This window comes from Podarcis muralis, chromosome 2 (genome assembly GCF_964188315.1).
Source record: "Podarcis muralis chromosome 2, rPodMur119.hap1.1, whole genome shotgun sequence".
Taxonomy (NCBI): Eukaryota; Metazoa; Chordata; class Lepidosauria; order Squamata; family Lacertidae; genus Podarcis; species Podarcis muralis.
The window spans coordinates 111,440,457-111,467,361 of NC_135656.1; the positions used below are offsets into that span (position 1 = coordinate 111,440,457).

A 26,905-nucleotide genomic window follows, 5' to 3' on the forward strand; every position below is an offset into this window, starting at 1 on the left:
CAAGAACAGTATCCAACCATCTCATCCTCTGTCGTCCCCTTCTCCTTGTGCCCTCCATCTTTCCCAACATCAGGGTCTTTTCCAGGGAGTCTTCTCTTCTCATGAGGTGGCCAAAGGATTGGAGCCTCAGCTTCAGGATCTGTCCTTCCAGTGACCACCCAGGGCTGATTTCCTTCAGAATGGATAGGTTTGATCTTCTGGCAGTCCATGGGACTCTCAAGAGTCTCCTCCAGCACCATAATTCAAAAGCATCAAATCTTCAGCGATCAGCTTTCATTATGGTCCAGCTCTCACTTCCATACATCACTAATGGCTGCTGTCACCATCTGCAGTGATCATGGAGCCCAAGAAAGTAAAATCTCTCACTGCCTCCATTTCTTCCCCTTCTATTTGCCAGGAGGTGATGGGACCAGTGGCCATGATCTTTGTTTTTTTGATGTTGAGCTTCAGACCATATTTTGTGCTCTCCTCTTTCACCCTCATTAAAAGGTTCTTTAATTCCTCCTCACTTTCTGCCATCAAGGTTGTGTCATTTGCATGTCTTGCTGTGGTGAAAGGGCTTGAATAACTCAGAGAAGCTATGAACTCTGCCATGCAGGGCCACCCAAGATGGACAGGTCATAGTGGAGAGTCACAGTCACAAAAACAAATTAACTGAAAAAGCCTCAAGAAAGCAAAATAAATAGCAAAACCAAAAGTGCCAAATTTAATCCGTTCCGGAAGTCGGGTTGACTTTTGAAATGTTCAAAAAACAAAGTGCAGCTTCTGATTGGTGCAGTCGTCCCGGAAACAATAGCCGACAGCCGCATCGGATGTTCGGCTTCTGAAAAATGTTTGAAAACTGGAACACTTACTTCCGGGTTTTCTGCGTTTGGGAACCAAGGCGTCTGAGAACCAAGGTACCACTGTAGATCACGACCTACTGGTTGGACATGGTAATTTATGGACAAAATATGGTAATATGGTAATATGGTAATTTATGGACAAAATATGTATTTTATCAAAGTAATTGTTGAACTGAAATGCAATTAAGAAGAATCTTAATAGTGAAATGCAATTACGAAGAAGTATATTAATAGTGAAATAATTATGAAGCTCTAACTTAAAATGAGGACGCGGGTGGCGCTGTGGGTTAAACCACAGAGCCTAGGGCTTGCCGATTGGAAGATTGGCGATTCAAATCCCCGCGACGGGGTGAGCTCCCGGTGCTTGGTTCCTGCTCCTGTCAACCTAGCAGTTCGAAAGCACGTCAAAGTGCAAGTAGATAAATAGGTACCGCTCTGGCGGGAAGGTAAACGGCATTTCCGTGCGCTGCTCTGTTTCGCCAGAAGCGGCTTAGTCATGCTGGCCACATGACCCGGAAAATCAGTCTGTGGACAAACATTGGCTCCCTTGGCCAGTAAAGCGAGATGAGTGCTGCAACCCCAGAGTTGTTCACAAGTGGAGTTAACTGTCAGGGGTCCTTTACCTTTCTTTTTAAAAAAACAAACAAAAAACTTAAAATGATTTTCTATTCCTAACAAACATAATAATGCAAACACATTGGTACTGGGCAATAACAAAAGTTCCTTTAGAAACACAATTTCATAATCTGGTCTCTAGAAACTTCCTATAACATGAAATAATGATGATGATGATGATGATATATTTTTTAAAAAATATTTATAACCCGCCCTCCCCAGCCAAAACCGGGCTCAGAGCGGCTAAAATCAATTCATTATAAAATCAATTCAAATCAAATTGATGGCAACCATTGGGCTAGAGTTCTGTGAAGAATTACCAAAGGATAGGTATATTTAATAGGTGTAAAAATATGATGCAATCTACTAATAATTATAAATAGCAGAATGTAGGCACCCTATATATAGAAATGAGCAAACCAGTGATATTTTAGGGAGTAGGCTAGCAGCAGGGTCCATTACTTACACCATAGGAGCCTACACAACACAAAACCACTGTTTCTGTATGTAGGTTTTATTTTATTTGTGTTTTATCTTATATTCTGGAAATGTACATCCAGGTTTTTTTTCCCTTTGAATTTTTTTTGGGGGCCCCCAAGAGAGTGGGGCCCTAAGCCACAGCTTCTTTGCAGCAAGGCCAGCAACAAAATACTGCAGCGCAGAGCGCTCTGATCCCCGTCTGCGAACACCTTTAAGTCCCTGCGAAAATGTTGCCCTGGAGGAAGAAGAAAAAGACTACATTTCCCAGCAGCCATTGGGAATGCGGCCTGCCCATTGGCTTGAGAGGGTGACGAAGGTGCCGAGTGATTGGCTGAGATGGGGAAAGGGGGCGGGAGACGTCAGAGCGCAACATTCCACCCAGGGCAGCAGAGCCAGGTGAGCATTCTCTGCGTTCGCAAGAGCAAGAAACTGCGGGGAAGAAGAACATCTTTATCTCCCGGGTCCTAAATGGAGGTAAGGCTGGAAAATGCATCACTGGGAAGGAGTGCGCGAGGAGCTGCTTTATATTTGCATAGCATGGGGAATTGGGGCTGACTCCTTCCTTTGTTTGGTGGGTCCCCAGGATTGATTTTATTGTTTTTATTTTGCTTTTCGATGCAGAAGGGAATAGGAAGCGGCTGCACTTTGCATCCCTTTATGTACTTGGGAAGAGAGGGAAATGATAAGAAAAGACCAAACGTGACATCAAAAAATGGCGGAGGAGGGGGGAGGAGATGTGGATAGAGAAAAGAGAAAAAGAGATAAACGTTCAGACCGCTGTAATTCCTGAAAGAGTTTTTCTTCTTCTTCTTCGTTTGCTTTTAAAAAACCAGCCCTTAAAGGTGCCTTGCATGCATGTGATCTCAGCGCACTTCTGTTTGTTGTTAAAGGAACGAGACAGTTCCAAGTAGTGGGGGATTAATTTTGCAATTTGATTGTATTATTGTTGTATTATTTTATTGTTCTTAGCTGCCCTGAGCCCGGCTTCGGCTGGGGAGGGCAGGATATAAATAAAAATTTATTATTATTATTTTTTATTGTTTAGATATTACAAACAGGGCTTTTTTAAAAAAAGCAACAACAACGAGTTATTGGATTTTATTAGGAAATGGCAAATCTGGATTAAATGGGATGTGGGTGGGAGAGAAATATCAGATAGTGCTTTTAATATGAGCAGTGCCACATAGATACTGTGGGGAATTTGCATGTGGAAGAGGTAGAGCATCGATCTCACAACACACACCTGGCCGGAAAGCCCCCCTGATGTTCTGAACCTGGACAGAAGCTCATATTTTCAAGTGCTGATGCCCTAAATCAACTCTCTTAACGCAGCTGGTGTCTGTGTTTGCTCATAATTGCAATGCTTTAATGCTGCGCACTGTGGCCTAAACCACAGAGCCTAGGACTTGCCGATCAGAAGGTCAGCGGTTCGAATCCCCGCGACGGGGTGAGCTCCCGTTGCTCGGTCCCTGCTCCTGCCAACTTAGCAGTTCGAAAGCACGTCAGAGTGCAAGTAGATAAATAGGTACCGCTTTGGCAGGAAGGTAAACGGAGTTTCCGTGCGCTGTTCTGGTTTGCCAGAAGTGGCTTAGTCATGCTGGCCACATGACCCGGAAGCTGTACGCCGACTCCCTCGGCCAGTAAAGCGAGATGAGCGCCGCAACCCCAGCGTCGGTCACGACTGGACCTAATGGTCAGGGGTCCCCTTACCTTTACCTTAAAGCTGGGCAAGGGGGACCTTTTCTCTCTAGGGTTTGAGATAAAGATCTTCCTCAGGGCAACTTTTGACAGATGGGCGGGACAACTCACCTGTCAGTCACATGACACGTCATGTTCACCTGTCAAAAGCCACCTGCAGGCCTTGCAGAAGTGACCCAAGTGTTGTAGTCCATTCCACCACTGGTATTGTGCTGTGTGGAAAGACTGCTCCACCTGCAGCCTGAAATGGCACATTCCAGAAGCACCTTTTTTTTTATCAAGGGCTGGGAGAGGAGGAGAGTCGTGGTTGTGGGAAGATGGGGAGAGTCTGGGCTGAGTCAGTGGGGCAAGGTGCCTTCTGGGACAGCTGCTTCCTGTTCCAGGTCTGCGCCCTGTTGTTGTTGTTGTTTAGTCATTTAGTCGTGTCCGACTCTTCGTGACCCCATGGACCAGAGCATGCCAGGCACTCCTGTCTTCCACTGCCTCCCGCAGTTTGGTCAAACTCGTGCTGGTAGCTTCGAGAACACTGTCCAACCATCTCGTCCTCTGTCATCCCCTTCTCCTTGTGCCCTCCATCTTTCCCAACATCAGGGTCTTTTCCAGGGAGTCTTCTCTTCTCATGAGGTGGCCAAAGTATTGGAGCCTCAGCTTCAGGATCTGTCTTTCCAGTGAGCACTCAGGGCTGATCTCCTTAAAAATGGAGAGGTTTGATCTTCTTGCAGTCCATGGGACTCTCAAGAGTCTCCTCCAGCACCAGAATTCAAAAGCATCAATTCTTCGGCGATCAGCCTTCTTTATGGTCCAGCTCTCACTTCCATACATTACTACTGGGAAAACCATAGCTTTTACTATATGGACCTTTGTTGGCAAGGTGATGTCTCTACTCTTGAAAACATTTGTGGGAAATGAGATGGGGGTCTCTCTGTCTTTGCAGGGGCCGGTGGTGACCTTTGAAGATGTGGCTGTGTATTTCACAGAGAGCCAGGGGGTTTTGCTGGATCCCAACCAAAGGGCCCTCTACAGGGATGTCATGATGGAGAATTATGGGAATGTGGCCTCGTTGGGTAAGGATTCTGGTTCATCATTCTGCAAGAAGCCTCGAAATTCTCCTGCCCATCTCTGCATGTTTGAAATGATGTGTATCTATGGCACACTTGGTTTCTTCACTGGGCCTTTTCTCTAAAAAAAATTCAGGGTGAGTTGCTTGATAGACTTCCCTGTTCACAACAGGCTGAGAGAAGACCTAGGCATACTAGAACCATCATTCATGCAACTGCCTCATTCATTCATTGATTGCAAATATATATACAGTCATACCTCGGGTTAGAGACACTTCAGGTTGCGTTTTTTCGGGTTACGGACCGCCAAAACCCAGAAGTACCAGAATGGGTTACTTCCGGGTTTTGGCGGTCGCGCATGCACAGAAGCACTAGATTGCACTTTGCGCATGCACAGAAACGCTGAATTGCAACCTGCAGACCCGCAGCTGCAGGTTGCGAACACTGCGGGTTGCGAACGTGCATCCCACACGGATCACGTTCGCAACTTGAGCGTCCACTTTGTGTGTGTGTGTGTGTGTGTGTGTGTGTACACACACACATATACAGTCGTACCTTGGAAGTCCAACGGAATCCATTTCGGAAGTCCGTTCAACTTCCAAAGCATTTGACTTTCAAAGCGCGGCTTATGATGGCTGCAGGAGCATCCTGCAGCCAATCGGAAGCTGCGTCGGACGTTTGGCTTCCGAAAATCGTTCGAAAACCGGAGCAATCACTTCTGGGGTTTGATTGTTCAGGAGCTGAAACGTTCACGTTCACAGGCGTTCGGTTTCCGAGGTTCCACTGTATTATATAACTCCAACATTAAGGGGGGAAAATCGGAAGCCAGCTTTAAGCTGACAATTGTTCTTTTGCAGCTGAGGTTTTAACTGACATTGTATATCACGGGTGTGGTCTGGGGGCAATGGCCACAAGGTCCAATTTAAGACTCTTGCCAGACCTAGTGGACAAGGAGGTTCTCCTCCAATTGTAAAGATATCAGGATATGTGTGGTGGTTGTGTGGTTCCCTCTTTGTGGGGTTTGGATGTGTTTCACCACATCTGTGACTTTCTCTGCTGTCTTCTTCCCTGGGTAGGATTTCCATTCACCAAACCTGAGCTCATCTCCCACCTGGAACGAGGGGAAGAACCGTGGGTGCCAAATTGTCGGGGTTTGGATGAAATTGAGAACTCCAACGCCAGCTCAGGTGAGGGGTCTCAGGGGAAGCCAACCATCCCCAAACTCTTTCGTGATTTTTTGGGACTCTTCTCAGTAAAAATTTCCTGGGATACCTCAAGTCATGGTTCTAAAATAGGCAAATGGGCAGTTGTTGTTTAGTTGTTTAGTCGTGTCCGACTCCTCGTTACCCCATGGACCAGAGCACGCCAGGCACTCCTGTCTTCCTGTCTTCCACTGCCTCCCGCAGTTTGGTCAAACTCATGCTGGTAGCTTCAAGAACACTGTCCAACCATTTCGTCCTCTGTCGTCCCCTTCTCCTTGTGCCCTCCATCTTTCCCAACATCAGGGTCTTTTCCAGGGAGTCTTCTCACGAGGTGGCCAAAGTATTGGAGCCTCAGCTTCAGGATCTGTCCTTCCAGTGAGCACTCAGGGCTGATTTCCTGAAGAATGGAGAGGTTTGATCTTCTTGCAGTCCGTGGGACTCTCAAGAGTCTCTCAAGACTGCCTTGCCATGGCGAAGGGTCTTGAATAACTCAGAGAAGCTATGAGCTATGCTGTGCAGGGCCACCCAAGATGGACAGGTCATAGTGGAGAGTTTTCACCCAACGTGATCCACCTGGAGCAGGAACCGGCAAGCCACTCCAGTATCCCTGCCAAGAAAACTCCATGGACAAATGGGCAGTTAAGATGCATTAAACCGGTGTTTCCCAAACTTGGTTCTCCTGCTGTTTTTGGACTACAAATCCCATCATCCCTGACCACTGGTCTTGCTCGCTAGGTGATGATGGGAGTTGTAGTCCAAAAACAGCTGGAGACCCAAGTTTGGGAAACACTGTATTAAACCAACAGCTGCTGTGTAAATGTGTGATGGGGATGACGGGATGAAAGAGGGAGGTGTTTTCATGCCGCTTCGTTACTTGATATTTCATTACCGCCACATTCTTAATGGTTCAGTTTCCCCTTTCAACCTTCTTCCCAGGTTTCCAGCTTTTCCTTCCTCCAGAATAAATCCTATTTCTATCTGCCTTTTGCCCCAGCAGATGAGCGCAAGGGAAATCAGCCACGTGCCGCTCGGGAGGGATATCTTGTTCAGAAGTCGAGCGTTGCCAGATATCAGGATCTCCGTACAGGAAAGAAAGCCCATGAATGTTTGGAGTGTGGGAAGTGCTTTGCTGAGAAATCAAAATTCACGATCCACCAGAGAGTCCACACGGGAGAAAAGCCCTACAAGTGCTCCGAGTGCGGGAAGCGCTGCGCCACCAAATCAAACCTCACCAGCCACCGGAAAATCCACACGGGAGAGAAGCCCTACGGCTGCGCGGAGTGCGGGAAGCGTTTTTCTCACAAATCCTATTTCGTGATTCACCAGACAGCCCACACGGGCAGGTACCCGTATCAGTGTGCCGTGTGCGGGAGGTGCTTTGTCCAGAAATCAAAACTCGCCGACCACCAGCGGGTCCACACGGGAGAGAAACCCTATCAATGCTCAGATTGCGGGAAGTGTTTCGCTTGGAAATCTCAGGTCGGGGAGCACCGGAGGAGTCACACCGGAGAGAAGCCCTTCGTGTGCGCCGAATGTGGGAAGCGCTTTTCTCACAAGTCGGTGCTCGTCACCCACCAAAAGGTCCACACGCGAGAGTACCCCTACAAGTGCCTGGAGTGCGGGAAATGCTTTGCTTATTCCACAGCCTTTGTGACGCACAGGAGAATCCACCCAGGGGAGAAGCCTCACAAATGCGCGGAGTGCGGGAAATGTTTTACGTGGAAGTCGCAGCTCGGGAACCACCAGCGAGTCCACACCGGGGAGAAACCTTTTCAGTGTTTAGATTGCGGGAAGCTTTTCGCTCGCAAGTCGGAACTGGCGAACCACCAGAGGGTGCACACGAAGGAGAAACCCTTCCGGTGCGCCGAGTGCGAGAAATGCTTCGCTTATTCCTCTGCGCTCGCCACGCACCGCAGAGTCCACACGGGAGAAAAACCCTTCGAGTGCGCAGAGTGCGGGAAACGTTTTGCCCGCAGAGCGATCTTTGCGAGGCATCAGAGATCCCACACGAGGGAGAAGCCCTTTACATGTTCGGACTGCGGGAAAAGTTTTGCCGATTCTTCCACGTTTGCTACTCACCGCAGAGTCCACACGGGAGAGAAACCCTACAAGTGTGCGGATTGCGGGAAGTCTTTCGCTCACAACTCCACGTTCGCGACGCACAGGAGAATCCACACAAAGGAGAAACCCTACGTTTGTCTGGAGTGCGGGAAGCGCTTTGCCGACTCCTCGACGTTTGCGAAACACCGGCGAGTTCACACGGGAGAGGCAACCTACAAACGCTTGGCCTATCAGTGCTCGGAGTGCGGGAAAGGCTTCGCTTCCAAACCGCAGTTCGAGAGACACCAGCGCGTCCACACGGGAGAAAAGCCCTTCAAGTGTCTGGAGTGTGAGAAGTGTTTTGCTGATCCCTCCACCCTGGCAAAACACCAGAGAGTTCACCCGGGCGAGAGGACCCACAAATGTTTGAAATGCCATAAATGCTTTGTTCAAAGTTCAGACCTTCTGAGGCACCAGAGGACCTGTGCGGCCGACAAACCTTATACGTGTTTGATGTGCGGCGAATGTTTCCCCTCGACGTCAGCCCTCATCTGCCACGAGCGAGCCCATGTGGATGAGAATTATTATGACTCTTCCAAGCCTTTCCCCATACAATAGAGCTGAGGCTATCAAGCTTTTTTCTCTAGGCCACCCTTTCAGAATAAAAAATTACTGTGGGCCGCACCTATTTTTTTATTGGAAAAAGGAAAAGAAACAACTTGATTTACAACATAGGACACAGCTGTTTTATAATGTGGTTGTGGAACACCAAGAATAATAATAATAATAATAATAATAATAATAATAATAATAATAATAATAATTATTATTATTATTATTATTATTATTATTATTTATACCCCGCTCTCCCTGGCCAGAGCCGGGCTCAGGGCAGCCAACACCAATAAAAGCACAGTAAGAACATAATAGGGGGGAAAGAAGGGGGAGGGGAAACCAATTTAAAATACAGGTTAAAATGCAATTTAAAGTGCAGCCTCATTTTAAAATAGCCGATAAATCAAGACCATAAGGGGAGGGAAACATAAGGGTCAGACTGAGTCCAAACCAAAGGCCAGGCAGAACAGCTCTGTCCTGTAGGCCCTGCGGAAAGACGTCAAGTCCAGCAGGGCCCTGGTCTCTTGTGATAAAGAGCATTCCACCAAGTCGGGGCCAGTACTGAAAAGGCCCTGTCCCTCGTTGAGACCAATCTAACCACCTTGTGACCCGGGACCTCCAAAATGTTGTCGTTTCTTGACCTTAAGGTACTCTGTGGGGCATACCAGGAGCTACATAAGAACATGAATCATTCCCAAAATATAATTATGAATGAGCCTCTTACATATGCACCTTAAGTAGGTATGCAAATTCAGTGAGGTGTGAGCTTGCTTTTTCCGGCTAATCTCATTTGTAGTAGGTCTCATTTGAGACAAACTCTCATCTCCTTCCTTTTTTCTGATTTTTCATATTTGTCAGAGTTGAGAACTCCTGTTCACAACAATATGTCGTGGAAGAACAGCCAACGTTCTTGAAGAGAGTCATGGTTACTGTTTCTGGTTGTATACCCATACCTACACTGAAATGTTTAAATGTTACTTTGGTTGTCCTTGAATCTTCCTGCCACACCTGCCATCCTTTCTTGCCACACGGTTTGAGAACCTCTGCCATAGAGAACGGACGTCAAAGGACGTGCCTCTGAGAGATGCAAACAACACTCAGAATTGCATATTTATTCATTGGTGTGCTCTAAACCCTATAGTGGGGACACGGGTGGCGTTGTGGTCCAAACCACAGAGCCGAGGGCTTGCCAATCAGAAGGTCGGTGGTTCGAATCCCCGCAACGGGGTGAGCTCCCGTTGCTGGGTCCCACTCCTGCCAACCTAGCAGTTCGAAAGCACATCAGAGTGCAAGTAGATAAATAGGTACCACTCCGGCAGGAAGGTAAACGGCGTTTCTGTGCGCTGCTCTGGTTCGCCAGAAGCGGCTTAGTCATGCTGGCCACATGACCTGGAAAAACTCGTCCAGTAAAGCGAGATGAGCGCCACAACCCAGAGTTGTTCACAACTGGAATTAACTGTCAGGGGTCCTTTACCTTTACACACTATATTATCACTGAAAAGGGGGTGATGGAAAGCTTGTAGTTCAGTGGTGACAAGATTTGGAAACAAAAGAACAGGCCTGTGGCTTTTGGCCAGTAGAATATACAATAATCGGCAGTCGTATGACTTCATAATGCAGGAATGCAAACACTATATATAATAATATATAACAAATAAATAAATTATTATTATTTATAGCCCACCCATCTGACTGGGTTTCCCCAGCCACTCTGGCCAGCTTACAGCATATATACAAGCACAACAAAACATCAGACATTAAAAACTTCCCAATCCAGGGCTGCCTTCAGATGCCTTCTAAAAAGTTGTGTAGTTCCACCGACTCCCCCCCCCCCCCCCGGGCCCACACAACATCCGCTAGGTTCATTCCTAGAGATCAGATGGCCTCTGGTCTTCAATATCGGCCACCTTCAGACTGCAGACTTGCCACCCACTCAGCAAACACCAGTGAACTTGTGTTTTTCGTCTGCTCCAAAGCACTCAGCTGACAGATGACTGCCTCTGTCCATCGGCCTGTAGTTGGACTGGGAGGGAAAAGGTGGCACAGTTATTTCCGTACAGCTCAACAGAAGCTTATCTAATAATTTGGAGGCAGTGGGGCCACTCTAGCTCTCTGCTGCGGATGGTGCCCATGGAGAAGGGGTTCCCATCCCCATAAGGACTTGGGACATTTTCAGCTTGGAAGAAGACCGAGTTGTGCTGAATGTCACAGCTGTTGTCTGCTATGTTCCCTTGAAGATTGCCCCATGTTAGTGGAGGAGGGGCAGCTGTGCAAACAGAGGCAACTTACCTGGTGGTCATGGGGTGTAGTGGTTAGAGTACCTCTCTTGGTTGCTGCTCAAGCTCCTAACCCTTGTTCATTTTAAAAATGTACTTATAAGCAGAAGGTAAATAAAAAGTTGTTGGGGTGAGCTCGTTTGCTTTGTGGGGGCGGTGGGATTGCCTGCTTTTTCTTGTATGCGTTTTATTTTGTACAGTGGTACCTCGGGTTACATACGCTTCAGGTTACATACGCTTCAGGTTACAGACTCCGCTAACCCAGAAATAGTGCTTCAGGTTAAGAACTTTGCTTCAGGATGAGAACAGAAATTGTGCTCCGGCAGCACGGCAGCAGCGGGAGGCCCCATTAGCTAAAGTGGTGTTTCAGGTTAAGAATAGTTTCAGGTTAAGAACGGACCTCCACAACGAATTAAGTACTTAATCCGAGGTACCACTGTATTGAGCATCAGCAGCAAAATGGGCATTTCATGGATTTGTTTCCATTGTTAAATCTTTTCTGTTTTGTTGCTGTAGCTTGTTTTAAAAATAGAAATCCTTATTAAAAACGTCTTTTAAAAATAAAACCATCTGGAAGCAGCCTGAGAAAAAAGGGCATCAGCATATTTTTGCGTGTGGAGGGAACACTTCATTCTATCTAAGTAAAACCTAAGTGCCGAATTCCACCCCCCCCCCCCAAAAAAAGCCAGTGATTTTGCACGAGAACACAAAGGCTGTTCCTGTTTTGGATTTTGTTTTCGTCTGCTGCAGTTTTAAAATGTTAAGGTCATCTTCTTTACCTTTGCAGCATCATCATTTTATATTCTATTCTATTCTATTCTATTCTATTCTATTCTATTCTATCCTATCCTATCCTATATTTTATTTTATTTTATATTTTATTTATTCTATTCTATTTTATTTTATATTTTATATTTTATTCGTTTCCAACCCTACAGAGTGCTTTGCTGGCCGAAAAACGGGTTAAAAACTAGAAAGCAACAACCCAAGTCTCACAAGCGCAGCGTAAAGGGAGGCGCTGGGGACCAGCTGGAGGGGGGGAACAAGGACTACGATTCCCACCAGCCACTGGGCTCTTGGCCCCGCCTCCATTCCCCTTCCACGGTACGGAGTCTTGAATATCCCGACAGTGGATTGGCCGCGACGGGCGCGAAGGAGCCGAGGGATTGGCTGAGCTGGAAAAGAGGCGTGGGGAAGCGCGTGACCGCAGCACCCCCAGGACAGAAGGGGGGGGGGACGTCAGTGAGTTGAGTTGCAAGAGCCGGAAACTGTCCGGAGGAGTGCCTGAAACCCACCTTTTGCAAATGCAGGTAAAAGGGGGGGGGTGCATTAACTGAGCGCGGGGGGGGGCTTTTTTGGGGGTGGGTTATGTTTCTTGCAACTTGGGGGAATGGGAGGGGGGGGGTGTCTCCTTTGTCTGCTTGAGTTCCCTCCCCACCCTTTTTCATAGACCCAGAGGGGGAAAAGGAAGGGGCTGAGCTTTGCATCCCCTTGTGCACTTGGGGGGGGGGGTGCCTGGGTGTGGGGAGAAGGAGGGGCAGAAAAGCAAGGAGGGTGGGTGGGAAGAGACCAAATATAACCTCTTAAAATGGCGGGGAAAAGATAAACCTCAGGTCCTTGTAGATCCTGAAAGTGCTTCTGTCTTAGTTTGGAAAAAGCAGCAGGAAAACTAGAAAAAACAGAAGCAGCTGATATATGTGTGTGTCTCTTTATATATGTCTTTCTGCTGTCACTGCATGGTTTCATTTGTTTATCTTTTAAGCCACGAATCCAGCGCATTGATGAGGTACCTGAGACTTGGATCCTCGCGATTTTGCATGCTGAAGTCTCAGATCCACCTCTGAAATACACGCACAAACAGAGAGAGCGAGAGCTCTTGCGTCCTTGGCTGTTTGCGGCATCATAATTTTGTGTGTGAGTGTGACTGATGTGGTCCCTGCTGGCGCTGCAGTGCTATAAAAGCCGTAGCTTGGAGGCATGTACCCTCACCATGTGTGCGTGCAAGTTCCCCAACGCTACCCTCCGGTCGTAACTCAGACTCTCGTAGGCGCCTTAAAGACTTAAGGCGTAACCATGAGCTTTTGTGGGTTAGAGCACACTTTGTCCAGCGTCTCGTATCATTGCCTGCTGATGACAACATCGTAAAAAAAAGGAAAAATCTCTGCAACATCGTAAAATATCTCTGCCGCAGTGGTGTGAAAACAAAACAGGCATGGATCTTTTTTTTCTAAGCAGGAGACACGAATCTAACGCCTTGTCTCTAACACTTCTCCTTGCTGACAGAATTATAAAAAGAATGGATCGTGTGTCACTTTCGTTGCCCACCTGCATCTCTTGTTATCTGTGTGCCTCCCATTCCTTGTTTCTCTGTCCAGGTTTAGATTGTATGGTTCTGGGGGCAGGGACCTCTCTACTGTAGCAATGCATGTGTTGGACAGTAACTCCCAGCCTTCTCGAGTCAGCATAGCCAATTGTTGGGGGTGATGGGAGTTGTAGTCCAACAGTACAGGTTCTCCAGGTTCTTTAGCCCTGCTGTAAAGTGCCAAGGCCCTTTGAAAGCGTGTTATACCTACAGAGCAATCTGGAAAAGGTTTACTTGGATTTAAGGCCCTCTTTAGTTGTTGGGACTGGAGCCCGAGTCAGTTTGCAACCTTAAAGAAGTCAGGTCAACCTTTGTGACACCACGCTCATGGGACCAGTTCTCGAGACGGTGTTGTATGTTTTGTGCAGCAAAATGAGGTGGCATGATAGAGATTAGACTGCAGCTGTGATTGTGCTGTGCAGCCTCTGAATGCTTCCCGCAAGGGAAAACCTGCAAACAGAAAACTACTGTAGCACTGAGACAGGTTCCGACATAGCCTTCTGCCTGTGTTGTGCTGGTTTTCTCTTTGCAGGGAGCAGCGTTTAAAATTCCCACCATGCTGAGAAGTGGTGCTGTGGTGGAGTAATGTCAGGATTCGAAACGATGGCTTCCCTAGACCTAGTTGGGTGTGCGTTATTTTGGAGCACTGGGCAGCAGTGGGGAAGGAAAGAAGAAGCCCAGGGCACTACCAGCTGCCCAAGAATTCTGGGTGTTGATGCTGAGATTTGATAGTTGATATCTGTTAGTTTACATCTTTAAAAAAAAATATTGAAAAATTCATGGAAGATTCAACAACTAGCCATAATTGCTATGTTTAGAAGAAGTATACTTTCGATTGTCTGGTACCCAGGAACGCACACAATGGGGGTTTTATTTAACACTTCTATAGAGTATGTGGGACGCGGGTGGCGCTGTGGGTTAAACCACAGAGCCTAGGACTTGCCGATCAGAAGGTCGGCGGTTCGAAACCCCGCAACGGGGTGAGCTTCCGTTGCTCAGCCCCTGCTCCTGCCAACCTAGCAGTTCAAAAGCACATCAAAGTGCAAGTAGATAAGTAGGTACCGCTCCGGCGGGAAGGTTCCGTGCATTGCTCTGGTTCACCAGAAGCGGCTTTGTCATGCTGGCCACATGACCCGAAAGCTGTACGCCGGCTCCCTCGGCCAATAAAGCGAGATGAGCGCCGCAACCCCAGAGTCGGCCACGACTGGACCTAATGGTCAGGGGTCCCTTTACCTTTTACTATGGGACTCAGTGTTAGAACATCGGCTTTGCATGTGTAGAAGGTTGCAGGCTTAATCCCCCAAATCTCCAAAAGACTCCCTGCCTGAAACCCTGCTGCCAATCATGGAACGTAATTCTGAGTTTGATCCGGCGAGCCAATTCTTATGTTACTCTAATTACTTATTGATTTCAAATTCTGCTTTCAATAAAAATGATTTGCCAGAGTCCTCTAGGTTTTGACAGCTTAGCAGGAAGATATTATCTGCGAAGTGGGAGCCTAATTACGATGTGATTGCTGTAAGGAAGGGGCTTGCCAAATATCACAAACCCTTCCTGCCTCGGTCAGCAGCTAATGCTTTAACATGTGTGATTTGCTGAATTTTGCTTAAGAGCTGGAGGGCCAGTTCTGTTGACTCTCCCAGTTGGCTGACTTTAACCGCCGTCTGTCTCGTTATGAATGGAAGTGGAAGTCTTGTTAGTTTTGTCGCTGTTGCTTGTAAAAGAAAAGAACGTAATATTAAACCATTTCTTTTAAAAAAAAATCTGGCTTCAGTGTGCTGTGTATGGTTCCTTTCATCTAGCAGAATAGAGAGTCCTTCTTCAAGAAGGAGTGTGTGTGTGTGTGTGTGTGTGTGTGTGTATATATATATATATATATATATATATATATATATATATATATGCCATCGATGTTATGAAAGTTTGGGGAAAGTCTTTAAATGTTGACTTAGCCCATGGGTAGGCAAACTAAGGCCCGGGGGCCAGATGCGGCCCAATCACCTTCTAAATTCGGCCCACCGACAGTCCGGGAATCAGCGTGTTTTTACATGAGTAGAATGTACTTTTATTTAAAATGAATCTCTGGGTTATTTGTGGGGCATAGGAATTTGTTCTCCGCCCCCAAAAAATATAGTCTGGCCCCCCACAAGGTCTGAGGGACAGTGGACCGGCCCCCTGCTGAAAAAGTTTGCTGACCCCTGACTTAGCCTGTGATAGACCAAGACCTTCAGCTTCTGTGAGAGCCAGTGTGGTGTAGTGGTTAAGAGCGGTAGTCTCATAATCTGGGAAACCGGGTTCGAGTCTCCGCTCCTCCACATGCAGCTGCTGGGTGACCCTGGGCCAGTCACACTTCTTTGAAGTCTCTCAGCCCCACTCACCTCACAGAGTGTTTGTTGTGGGGGAGGAAGGGAAAGGAGAATGTTAGCCGCTTTGAGACTCCTTAAAGGGAGTGAAAGGCGGGATATCAAATCCAAACTCTTCTTCTTCTTCTTCTTCTTCTTCTTCTTCTTCTATACCAAGAAATACAGAAACTCCAACACACAGTTGCGTTTTACATGCGATAAAGCCTTGTTGCCTTCCACTGTACAAAATTTGGTACCTCGCTTCATTTAAAGATTTTCAGAGACTTTGAGACTAAAGATTTCATTTTGAACTTTTTATGATTTGAAGGAATTCTATAAAGATGGTCTATTACGTATATATATGGTCACTGTGTTGCCTAGACATTATTATACAGCAGGGCTGGGGAATCCGTGGCCCTCCAGTTGTTGTTGGTGCTAACATCAGCCCTGACCATTGGAAATATTGGCTGGTGGTGATGGGAGTCCCAAAAAGCATTTTTTTGGGGGGGGATCCCCACCCCTGTTTCAGAGCTGGCGAGAAAGTGTTTCTGCCAGGTGCAGAAGACTGAGCAACAATCCTTTGTGTTCTTGCAGAGCCTGGTGACATTTGAGGATGTGGCTGTGTACTTCACGAAGGAGCAGTGGAATCTCCTGGACCCCAACCAACGAGCTTTGTACAAGGAAGTCATGATAGAGAATTACGGGAATGTGGCCTCCTTGGGTAAGGAACTCCCTTCTTCCTTGGGGTAGGTGCGCGAAGGCTGTCAGTACTGGGAGCTAGGATCCAAAACACTGGTTTTGGATCTTTGGTTCTTTGCAGGTTGGCAAAGGTGGCTTCAAAATACAAGATTTATGCCACTTCCTTCCTCCGTCTCCCCAGTCCTTTCTGCGTTAGGAAAGTTGCTTCCTTCCTTCAGATTTAGTTATGTCAGGGGTGGGGAACGTCAGGCTCAGGGGCCAAATGCGGCCCTCCGGTTGTCTCTGTATGGCCCTCAGAACTCTTCTAAGGCCACACTGCATGATATCCCTGCTTTTACTTTTATTTTATTAAATTTAGCGGTGTATACCACCCTATACCCGTTGGCCTCAGGGCGGTAAACATAAAATACAACATAAAATCACAAAGAGTGTGTTGCACTCTTGAGTGTCTTTTCCTGGCTAGAATGCATCTATTAATTAATTAATCTAACAATAATCCTTGAACTCTGAGAGAGACCCTTGCTTCCTTTTAAAAAACATTTTTTATTTATATTTTTAAAAAAATTTAAACATTTCATTAGTTGTACAATCAATTTAACGTTTTGAAATCTGACTTCCTTCCCCCTCCTCCTGCGGTTCCATAACTTAATTTTTTTAATACCTTCTGCATATCACAAGCTCATTTATCTTGCTCATTTATTTATCTGCTGTAAATATATACTCTTATAAAACTGCAGGTTGTTACATTAATCTGAAGGCAACCCTGTTCAGGGAAGCTTTTAATGGTTAGTAGGTTATTGTATTTTAATATCCTGTTGGAAGCCGCCCAGAGTGAGTGGGGTATAAATAATAATAATAATAATAATAATAATAATAATAATAATCATTATGTTTTTATTTTTGCTTAACTGGATGGAGGGATGTGTTTGTTTGTTTGTTTGTTTGTTTGTGTGTGTGTATGTAGAGAGAGACTACCGTGTAAGGGTACAATTCATTCCCAATACAAATATAAAATGTATTGATAACATTTTTTTTAATATAAAATGTAGATGCATTGCTCCGCCCACTTTTGCCCTGGCTCCACCCACCACTGGAATCTCCTTCCTGAAAGGTTTTTAATCAGAGGCTGGATGGCCACCTGTCATGGCTTCCCCCTAAGAATCCTGGGAAATGTGGGTGCGTTAAGGGCTCTGAGAGTCATGAGGAGACCGCTGTTCCCCTCGCAGAGCTACAATTCCCAGAGTTCCCTGGGGAAGAGGGGGGAAGTGTTAAACCACTCTCAGGACGGCAGCTCTCTGAGGACAATAGGGAACTCCTTTAACAACTCTCAGCGTCCAAAACACGGGAAAACCGTCCTCATCATTCCTCTTCTCTTCCTGAGAAGGATACCCAGCTCCTAAGCCTGGCCTCATCTGCCGCCTGGAACAAGGGGAGGAGCCCTGTGTCCCCGATTCTCCGGATGGAAGGAAGCTCTTCGACACCTGCTCAGGTGAGGCACTGGTTTGAGCCTGGCAAAGGGTGTTGGCAGCCCTGGTGTTGGTGTTTTCTTTCTTGGGGAGCGGGGAGGGGAAAATGGGGAGGAAAAATGAGGATGATCTGACTTTGATGAATTGTTATGTTGAAATTCCTAATAAAAATATTTTTAAAAAAAAGATTTTTCTCCAATTAAGCCCATTACCTTGGCCACCTCAGCCAAGTCCAATAATTTTATCAACCATTAATGCATAGCAGGTAGCGCTGTCTCTTTCCATTTTTGTGTATACAGTGGTACGTGAGGTTACATACGCTTCAGGTTACATACGCTTCAGAAATAGCGCTTCAGAAATAGCGCTTCAGGTTAAAAAATTTGCTTCAGGATGAGAACAGAAATCGTGCTCCGGCAGCACGGCAGCAGCGGGAGGCCCCATTAGCTAAAGTGGTGCTTCAGGTTCAGAACAGTTTCAGGTTAAGAACAGACCTCCGGAACGAATTAAGTACTTAACCTGAGGTACCACTGTACAACAATCTCACCTCTGTCCATATGCTTTCTGAGGCTCCTTCCCAGGTGATTTCTCTCTCTCTCTCTGCAGATAACCCTCGGAAAAAGCACTTGTGCACTGTGTGCGGCAAACGCTTCACTCAGAAACCGAACCTCACCCGCCACCTGAGAATCCACACGGGGGAGAAGCCCTACAAGTGTTTGGAATGCGGCAAATGTTTCGGCTGCCACTCGCACCTGATGAGCCACCAGATTGTCCACACGGGGGAGAAGCCCTACAAGTGCTTGGTCTGCGACAAATACTTCGGCCGCAAGGCGCACCTGGCCAGGCACCAGGGGATCTACGCGGGGGAGACCCCTTACAAGTGCCTGGAGTGCGGGAAGCATTTTGCCTGCCAGTCCCAGCTCGTCATCCACCGGCGCTACCACACGGGAGAGAAACCCTACAAATGCCTGGAGTGCGCCAAGTGCTTCGCCGACCCGTCGGCCCTGGTGAGCCACAAGCGGATCCACGCCGTGGAGAGATCCCACAAGTGCCTGGAGTGCGGGAAGAGCTTCGTCCAGCAGTCCCACCTCCTGAAGCACCGGCGAGTCCACACGGGAGAGAAACCTTACAAGTGCCCCGAGTGCGGGAAATGCTTTGCCGACCGCTCCGTCTTCGCGAAACACCAGAGGGTCCACACGGGGGAGCGGCCCTACAAGTGCGCCGAGTGCGGGAAAACCTTTGCCCGCCAGGAACACCTCGGGAGCCACCGGAGGGTGCACACGGGCGAGAAACCCTACAAGTGCCTGGTGTGCGGCAAGTCGTTCGCCCGCCAGTCGCACGTGGTGAGCCACCAGCGCGTCCACACGGGGGAGAAGCCCTGCAAGTGCGCCGAGTGCGGGAAGTGCTTTTCGGAGCGCTCGACGTTTGTCAGGCACCAGAGGACCCACACGGGGGAGAAACCCTACCGGTGCCTAGACTGCGGGAAATGTTTCGGCTCCCCGTCCCACCTGACACGCCACCACCGGCGCCACACGGGCGAGAAGCCCCACGGGTGCCCCGACTGCGGGAAAGCCTTCGCCGACCGCTCGGCCTTCGTCAAACACCAGCGCGTCCACACGGGCGAGAAGCCCTACAAGTGCGCAGAGTGCGGGCGTTGCTTTGCCAACCGCACCCACCTCGTAACCCACCAGCGCGTCCACACGGGCGAGAAGCCCTACGCCTGCTTGGAGTGCGGGAAAAGGTTCAGCGCCAATCGGAGCCTCATTCACCATCAGAGGCAACATATAGGTGAGCTGCTCCTTTTTATCACAAAGGGCGGGTTTGGGTTTTTGCTGGTTTGTTTTAAATAATTTTTATTTGATTTTAAGTAAAGGTAAAGGGACCCCTGACCATAAGGTCCAGTTGTGCCTGACTCTGGGGTTGCGGCGCTCATCTCGCTTTATTGGCCGAGGGAGCCGGCGTACAGCTTCCGGGTCATGTGGCCAGCATGACTAAGCCGCTTCTGGCGAACCAGAGCAGCGCACGGAAACGCCGTTTACCTTCCCGCTGGAGCGGTACCTATTTATCTACTTGCACTTTGACATGCTTTCGAAATGCTATGTTGGCAGGAGCAGGGACCGAGCAACGGGAGCTCACCCCATCACGGGGATTCAAACCGCCGACCTTCTGATCGGCAAGTCCTAGGCTCTGTGGTTTAACCCACAGCGCCACCTGCGTCCCATTATTTGATTTTATAGAATTTCAGGGTGTGGCGATCTCACAGGGTTCCCGGACGTTTAACGGTCTATTGATCCCTGTGCCACCACTGTGTTCACTTTCCCGCTGCCACCAACCCATTACTCTCGGGTAAAACAGAGTCCAGACAGTTGTTAAAAGTGAACCAAATAAACAAGTTTATTTTACAAACATTAACAAGTTTATGGTTTCTCAGATAATATTCCTGTCAGTATCTTAACTTTAGTTTCTTTACCGGCCTATCGCTTCCTACAGGGAACGAGGCAGAGGGCCTTCTCGGTGGTGGCACCCACCCTGTGGAACGCCCTCCCTTCAGATGTGAAGGAAATAAGCAGCTATCTTCTCTTTAAAAGACATCTGAAGGCAGCCCTGTTTAGGGAAGTTTTTAATATTTAATGCTGTATTGTTTTTAATACTTGATTGGGAGCCGCCCAGAGTGGCTGGGGAAACTCAGCCAGATAGGCAGGGTATAAATATTATTATTATTATTATTATTATTATTATTATTATTATTATTATTATTACTACCTTCTGACTGATTATCTCAACTGTTTGACTGACTCCTCTTAACACATTCTCTCACTCTCTCCCACCAGACTAGCCCAACCCACAGACTTATCTTCTCTGTCTCTCCTAACTCCAGACTGTCTTCTCAACCACCCTAACTCTAACTCAAAAAAACCTCTGTGCTTAAACCTTATACACAGTTAACTCCGCCCCTTGGGTTCCCATTGGTTAGTCATTTTACAATTAGTTAACCCTTTCCTTATGAACCCAGTATGATGTCTCACACCTAAGAGGGCAAACGCCGCATAGGGGTACCTTGTTTTGAGTCCAGGATCCGTTCCGGAGCCCTGGATGCTCAACGAAAGGGATGCTTGACAAAGTGCTGCTTTGCGCACATGTGCTGAGCGGTTTGCACTTCTGCGCATATGTGAGCGGCGAACCGGGAACCATTCCGGTACTTCCGGGTTTGCCACGGACATTCGTCAAAATCAATGCTCGATGTGGTGGACGTTCGCGGAGGTTTTACTTACCAATTACATATCCATATTTAGAGATTTTTCTGAATCTCTGAACTTCCCAGCATCCCCTCCATGGGTCCTATTGCTATCCTTTTCAACTGCATATTATTTCACAGTCCATATTTTATGTCTCTCCATTTTGTCCGTAGTCTTTGCTACCTTACGAGTGCTATTGCAATCCTGATAATGTTTTCAGCTGCTTACAGTGGTTTCTTAAATAAATTATAAATTTCCCCCCATTACCTATTGAAGTTTTGTTCTTTTCGGTACCTGATGAAATTTCTGCACTCTGTGCAGCTCTATGTAGAGAGTGCCAACATTAGCCTCGTTTTGGATGTAACCAGCGTTACAGCGTCTTGTAAAAAGCAATCCTAGCTGCTGAGATCACCTCTTCTTCCATAGACAAGCACTCTTTCCAGGAGGAGGTTTCCCCCAAGAAAATATAGTAACCACAACCTTATTTTTGTGCGGACCTGTTTTCCATCCAAACTGACTGGCACTCAACCACCCGAGTTCACTGTTAGAGAGAGAAGTTGGGGGTAAATTATGAGAGTATGAAGGTAAGGTCAGGGTTCTGTGGTCCTTCCGTCATTCAGTTTAGTTCATTGCTCTTGTGGGTGACTGTAGTTTTATAATTCCTCTTTGTTCCTCGTGTGATCTCAGCCTGCAATTATTCTCATTCCAGGCTATCCTCTGGCCCAGTGCGTGGAGAACATTTTGTTGACGAACCAAGCCTTGGGGTGTGATGCCGGGGAATCGGTGCAGGAAAACAAACTGTATGAATGGCTCGCATCTGGGAAGTGGCTCAGCCTGCAAGGGTCTCTGGGTCAGAGTGAAGGTGTTCACACAGAAGAAGATGCCTTGACCCAGGATGGCAAAGCGTATGTCGGAAGAAAGCACTGACCTATGGCAGTCAGTTCTCTTTGATGACAGGTGACATCACAGTCCAAAAGTGGTCAGAACAAATGACGCTAAAGCTGAAGCAAGCTTTTTCCAACACATTTTGAAAATCGACCACAAAATATGGGTGCTTTAGACTTTCATTAGACAGTCTCTCTGATTGTTTCATTTTTTTATAAGGTGTCAAATATAAAATGCCATAAGCTAGCAACTTTAAAATAGTCATAAACTAAATACCTTTGCATGTCAGCTATAAAATACTGGTAGGTAGGTAAATACTATTGCATGACTATTATCAAACACTACATACCATTCCATTCCATCTTATCAGATTATAGTAAACACTATTGCATGTCGGTGATTAAATACGGATGTTTTGAATGCCAGTTACTTAAAGGTGCTTAAACACTAAATGCCATTGCATGCCACCTGTCAAATTTAGTGAAATCATAAAAAAAAAACTTTGCATGTTAGCTAGCAAATATAGTCAAATACGAATGCTATTGCATGCCGGCTTTCAAATACTAATACTTCTGCATGTCGTCTTTGAAATGCTTTCAAGTAACAACTTTCAGATACTACCGGGCATTAAATATTGACAATGCATATTTATTACTTGGCATCAAATATCAGAGAGAGCTTAATTTGCGAGGCAAATGTGTCTCAGCTCTAAATGGTACACTTGCAATCTCCCCCAAAGGTTTGGGTATGGTATACAGTGCAATGTGCAATTCTGGTCACATCTCAAAAAGGATGGAGAGACTGAAGAGAAGAAATACAGTGGTACCTCGGGTTAAGTACTTAATTCGTTCCGGAGGTCCGTTCTTAACCTGAAACTGTTCTTAACCTGAAGCACTACTTTAGCTAATGCTGCTGCCGCGCCACCGGAGCACGATTTCTGTTCTCATCCTGAAGCAAAGCTCTTAGCCTGAAGCACTATTTCTGGGTTAGCGGAGTCTGTAACCTGAAGCGTATGTAACCTGAAGCGTCTGTAACCCGAGGTACCACTGTAATCGGAAGGTGATAGCAGCTGCCCTACAAGGGAAGCCCATAGCTGCTGCAGTTTTTTCTTTTTTGGGAAAATTTTGATTAAGGGGAGTCATGGATCAAGAGCTATAAAATGATCCATGGTACAGAAAAAGTGGGGGAAGTCTTCCACCCCATAATTCTAGACCCAGATGTCAGCCAATGAAGCAGAATGGTGGAATATTCAGGACAAAAAATGTTATTTGCAGGGTTCCGCTAGAAGCAATGTAATCGGAAGAGTAATCCGTCGGCAGTGGCCCATTTTCAGTCTGCCAGGGCCTATTTTAGCAGCCTGCTTTCTCATGGGGAAATGTACGCCCGCAGGGATCATTTAGGGGCATAGGAAGCTGCCTTATATCAAAGTCAGACAGTTGATCCATCTAGCTCAGTAATGCCTACACTGGCTGGCAGCCAACCCCCAGGGTTTCGGACACGGAATATTCCCCTGTCCTAAAGGGTAAAGGGACCCCTGACCATCAGGTCCAGTCGTGGCCGACTCTGGGGTTGGGGCGCTCATCTCGCTTTATTGGCCGAGGGAGCTGGCGTACAGCTTCCGGTTCATGTGGCCAGCATGACTAAGCCGCTCCTGGTGAACCAGAGCAGCGCACGGAAATGCCATTTACCTTCCCGCCAGAGTGGTACCTATTTATCTACTTGCACTTTGGTGTGCTTTCGAACTGCTAGGTGGGCAGGAGCTGGGACCAAGCAACGGAAGCTCACCCCTTCACGTGGATTCGAACCGCCGACAAGTCCTCGTCTCTGTGGTTTAACCCACAGCGCCACCCGCGTCCCATTCCCCTGTCCTACCTGGAGGTAATTGACCGGGGGGGGGGGCCTTTAACATGCAAGGTAGATGTTCTACCATGGAGCGTATATTTGTTTTGGGCTCCATGGAGCGAAGGTGGAATCTCTGAGTGTGTTTGAAGAATTTCCCCAATGTTTCCTTCTCTCTGGCAGAAGGGGAGCTGGACTGAACTGGGGTTGGGGGCTGCAGCCTGATAAGCCACTCTGTGATCAGGACGTTTGGTGGGCTGATGGTCACTCAGCTGGGAACGTCTTCCATGGTTGCCTTTATGTCAGGGTTGGGCAATCTGTTGGCCTTGGGATGTTGCTACACTACAAAGCCCATTGCCCGCCCATCACTGACTGTGCTGGTGGGGGCTGATGGGTGAGAGTCCAATGAAAGGCCTTGAGTTTCCCACCTGAATGAGAGACCTGGCCTCAGGGGTCAGTCACACTGCTAGGTAGCTTCTGCATCCTAGAAAACACTCTTGACTTTTGCTTCAATGTGTAACTGTATACCATTTGCTTTGTATTATTTCATTTATCCAACCCGCCTCCTTTCCCTGCCTTTAATAAATATATTCCTTGGTTTACTACAACTGGGCTCCAGGTCTGTTCTTTTTTTTAAAGTGCCTTTTCCCCAAGATTCTATACAATTCTTCGACATCAACTCTACATTCACCTAGGGCAGGCACGTCCAACAGGTAGAGCTTGTTGTGGTTGTTGTTGTTGTGGAACTGGTGAAATTGACATAGAAATTGCGAGACAAGGACAACTGTGGCTTTAAAGAAAAATGGGAACTTTTTATAAATTACATTAAAAAGCAACAAAATGAATTGGACTCCTTGGCAGGTTTTGAATAAACATACACAAATTTATTATTGTTAACATAACAGATAGATAATTTAAGGATCTTTACAATTTTATAATATGCAGAGAATAATATGTGTTGAAAAACTGGGGAGAGTAGCTGAGGGAAGTCTGGGGGTGAGTGGGTTTTTCTTGGGGAGGGGGAAAATGGGGTGGAAATGAAGATTATATGTTTTTGATAATTTGTTATGTTGAAATTCTTAATAAAAACTATTTTTAAAAAAAGGAAGAAGTGGCCTCTAATTTATAAGTAAGCAGGAAAAAATTAGAAAAACCTAAAATTGAACAAAGCCTTAACGGGATGCCGGCTACAAACCTCGTTTTACTGAACTATTCAGTTTCCCCAGAGGGAAATAGAAAATTCATAAACCTTAAATGACCAAAAATCCAAAAAAGCGGGTAGAACTCCCAAAAATTCTGAAGGATTATAATCCTAGCTCGACCTAGGTGAAGCAAAGTGCAGTAATAAAGGATTGAGGACTCAAAGGTACAGTTTCTACAGGTTTTTCTAATTTTTTCCTTCAACTTTTTGCTTCTTATTATTTAGTTTATTTCTATAAGATAATATTTCTAGTTGATTACTTCTTGTTTCAGGGATTTTCACAGTATTTCATTTGTTTTATGCAATACTTTTAAGCACAGCCAATGCACACTCAAAGCACATAACTTTCCTCAAATCATCCTAGGAACAGACCTGAGTTTTTTAGGAAACTAGAACAAGTACTACTAGACCTAGATGATAATAAGATAATATTACTAGGTGACTTCAATGCTGTGCCATTACCAGATATTGATAGGCAAACGGAAAATAAAAAACGAAATCAAGGAAAGCTACCGAAATCATTTCAAAATCTGGAGGAAAATCTAGATCTGACAGACATATGGAGGCATAAACACCCAACAGAAAGACAATTTACTTTTTTTTCGGAAGTACATAAAAGCTGGGGCAGAATAGATCAAATCTGGACCTCGAGAACACTTACCTTAAGAGTGACAAGATGTGATATACACCCAAGAACACTCTCAGATCATAGTCTAATAATATTAGAAATTAAGGGAGCATCGCAGGGAAGCTTCAGATGGAGACTAAATGAATATCTATTAGGGAACGACGAGGTTGTCGAAAAAGCCAGAGGCACCCTAAAGGAGTATTTTGAGCTGAATTCGAATACAGGAACAAACATGGAAGTAGTTTGGGACGCCAGTAAGGCGGTAATAAGAGGATTATTCATTCAGCAAAATAATTTTAAGAAGAAGATAAGACAGCAGAAATTGGAAGAAATTCTTAAGCAGTTAAGAGAGCACGAGAAAAAACTAATAGATCACCCGAAAGATGAGCAAAGTAGCCGAACAATAAAATTATTACAAACACAATACTCGATGCTGACGAGCCAAGAAATAGAATGGAAGATCAAATTAATGAAGCAAAGATATTTCGAGTCAGCAAATAAAACAGGGAAGTTTCTAGCCTGGCAACTGAGGAAAAGGCAGAAACAGAACACGATAAACAAAATAAAAGTGGAGGAAGAACTGATAGTAGACCCAACAAGAATACAAAAAAAGTTTCTCGAGTTTTACGAGGAACTATATAAGAGGGGAGAAGAGGATACAACACAAATAGAAGGATATTTAAAGAGACACAAAGGGAAGATGATTACGGAGGAAGAAAGATTACAACTAAATAAACCCATTAGTATAGAAGAGGTCCAAAATGCCATTAAAAAAATGAAAATAGGGAAAGCCCCCGGCCCAGATGGCCTTTCGGCTAAATATTACAAAGTCCTAGAAAGCCAACTATCCCCGGCGCTCTGCGACACCATGAATAATATCTTAAAAGGTGGGAGAATCCCTGAGTCGTGGAGGGAAGCCTACATAACATTAATTCCAAAACCAGATACGGATAAAACGAGCATTAAGAACTACAGGCCGATATCTTTACTGAATAACGATTATAAAATCTTTGCCGATATTATGGCAAATAGATTAAAAAAATGCCTGTTAAGTCTAATCCATAAAGATCAAGCAGGCTTCTTACCAAATAGATACTTGAAAGACAATGTGAGACACACTATAAATTTAATTGAGTATTTGGAAATTAACAACAATATACCAGCGGCCCTGATCTTTATAGACGCGGAGAAGGCGTTCGACAACGTCTCCTGGTTGTTTCTTTTAAAAACCATGGAAGAAGCGGGGATAGAGGGAGAATTCTGGAAAGGAATACAGGCAATATATTCCAACCAATCAGCCAAACTGGTGATAAACAACAACCTAACAAATACATTCCAGATTGAAAAGGGAACCAGGCAAGGCTGCCCCCTCTCCCCGCTCTTATTTATTATGGTCTTAGAAGTCTTGGCAAATAAAATAA

The 26,905-nt window shown here is 46.2% G+C and overlaps 1 protein-coding gene and 1 long non-coding RNA gene across 3 annotated transcripts; both read left to right on the top strand.

Moving 5' to 3' along the window:
• Positions 1-220: 220 nt before the first annotated feature.
• On the top strand, positions 221-24,263 carry LOC114592010 (uncharacterized). Its single transcript, XM_077923073.1, has 6 exons — positions 221-2,336; positions 4,573-4,702; positions 5,773-5,883; positions 6,893-8,380; positions 18,344-19,483; positions 21,641-24,263. Exons 1-6 carry the CDS (start codon positions 2,277-2,279, stop codon positions 21,856-21,858), a joined length of 3,147 nt encoding a protein of 1,048 aa, XP_077779199.1. The 5' UTR covers positions 221-2,276; the 3' UTR covers positions 21,859-24,263.
• LOC144326610 (uncharacterized) lies at positions 8,797-17,721 on the top strand. Of its 2 annotated transcripts, none has more exons than XR_013391627.1 (3): positions 8,797-10,939; positions 11,768-12,139; positions 17,617-17,721. It is a non-coding gene; the product is annotated as an uncharacterized LOC144326610 (long non-coding RNA). The 2 variants fall into 2 exon arrangements; XR_013391626.1 differs by lacking the exon at positions 17,617-17,721 and adding an exon at positions 12,592-14,219.
• Positions 24,264-26,905: the final 2,642 nt, after the last annotated feature.

Coding starts and splice junctions, on each gene's coding strand:
- LOC114592010 (XM_077923073.1), top strand. CDS start 2,277: ATGGGGAAAGGGGGCGGGAGACGTCAGAGCGCAACATTCCACCCAGGG. Junction 4,703..5,772: donor TGGGAATGTGGCCTCGTTGG/GTAAGGATTCTG, acceptor TTCCCTGGGTAG/GATTTCCATTCACCAAACCT. Junction 19,484..21,640: donor CCATCAGAGGCAACATATAG/GTGAGCTGCTCC, acceptor TTCTCATTCCAG/GCTATCCTCTGGCCCAGTGC.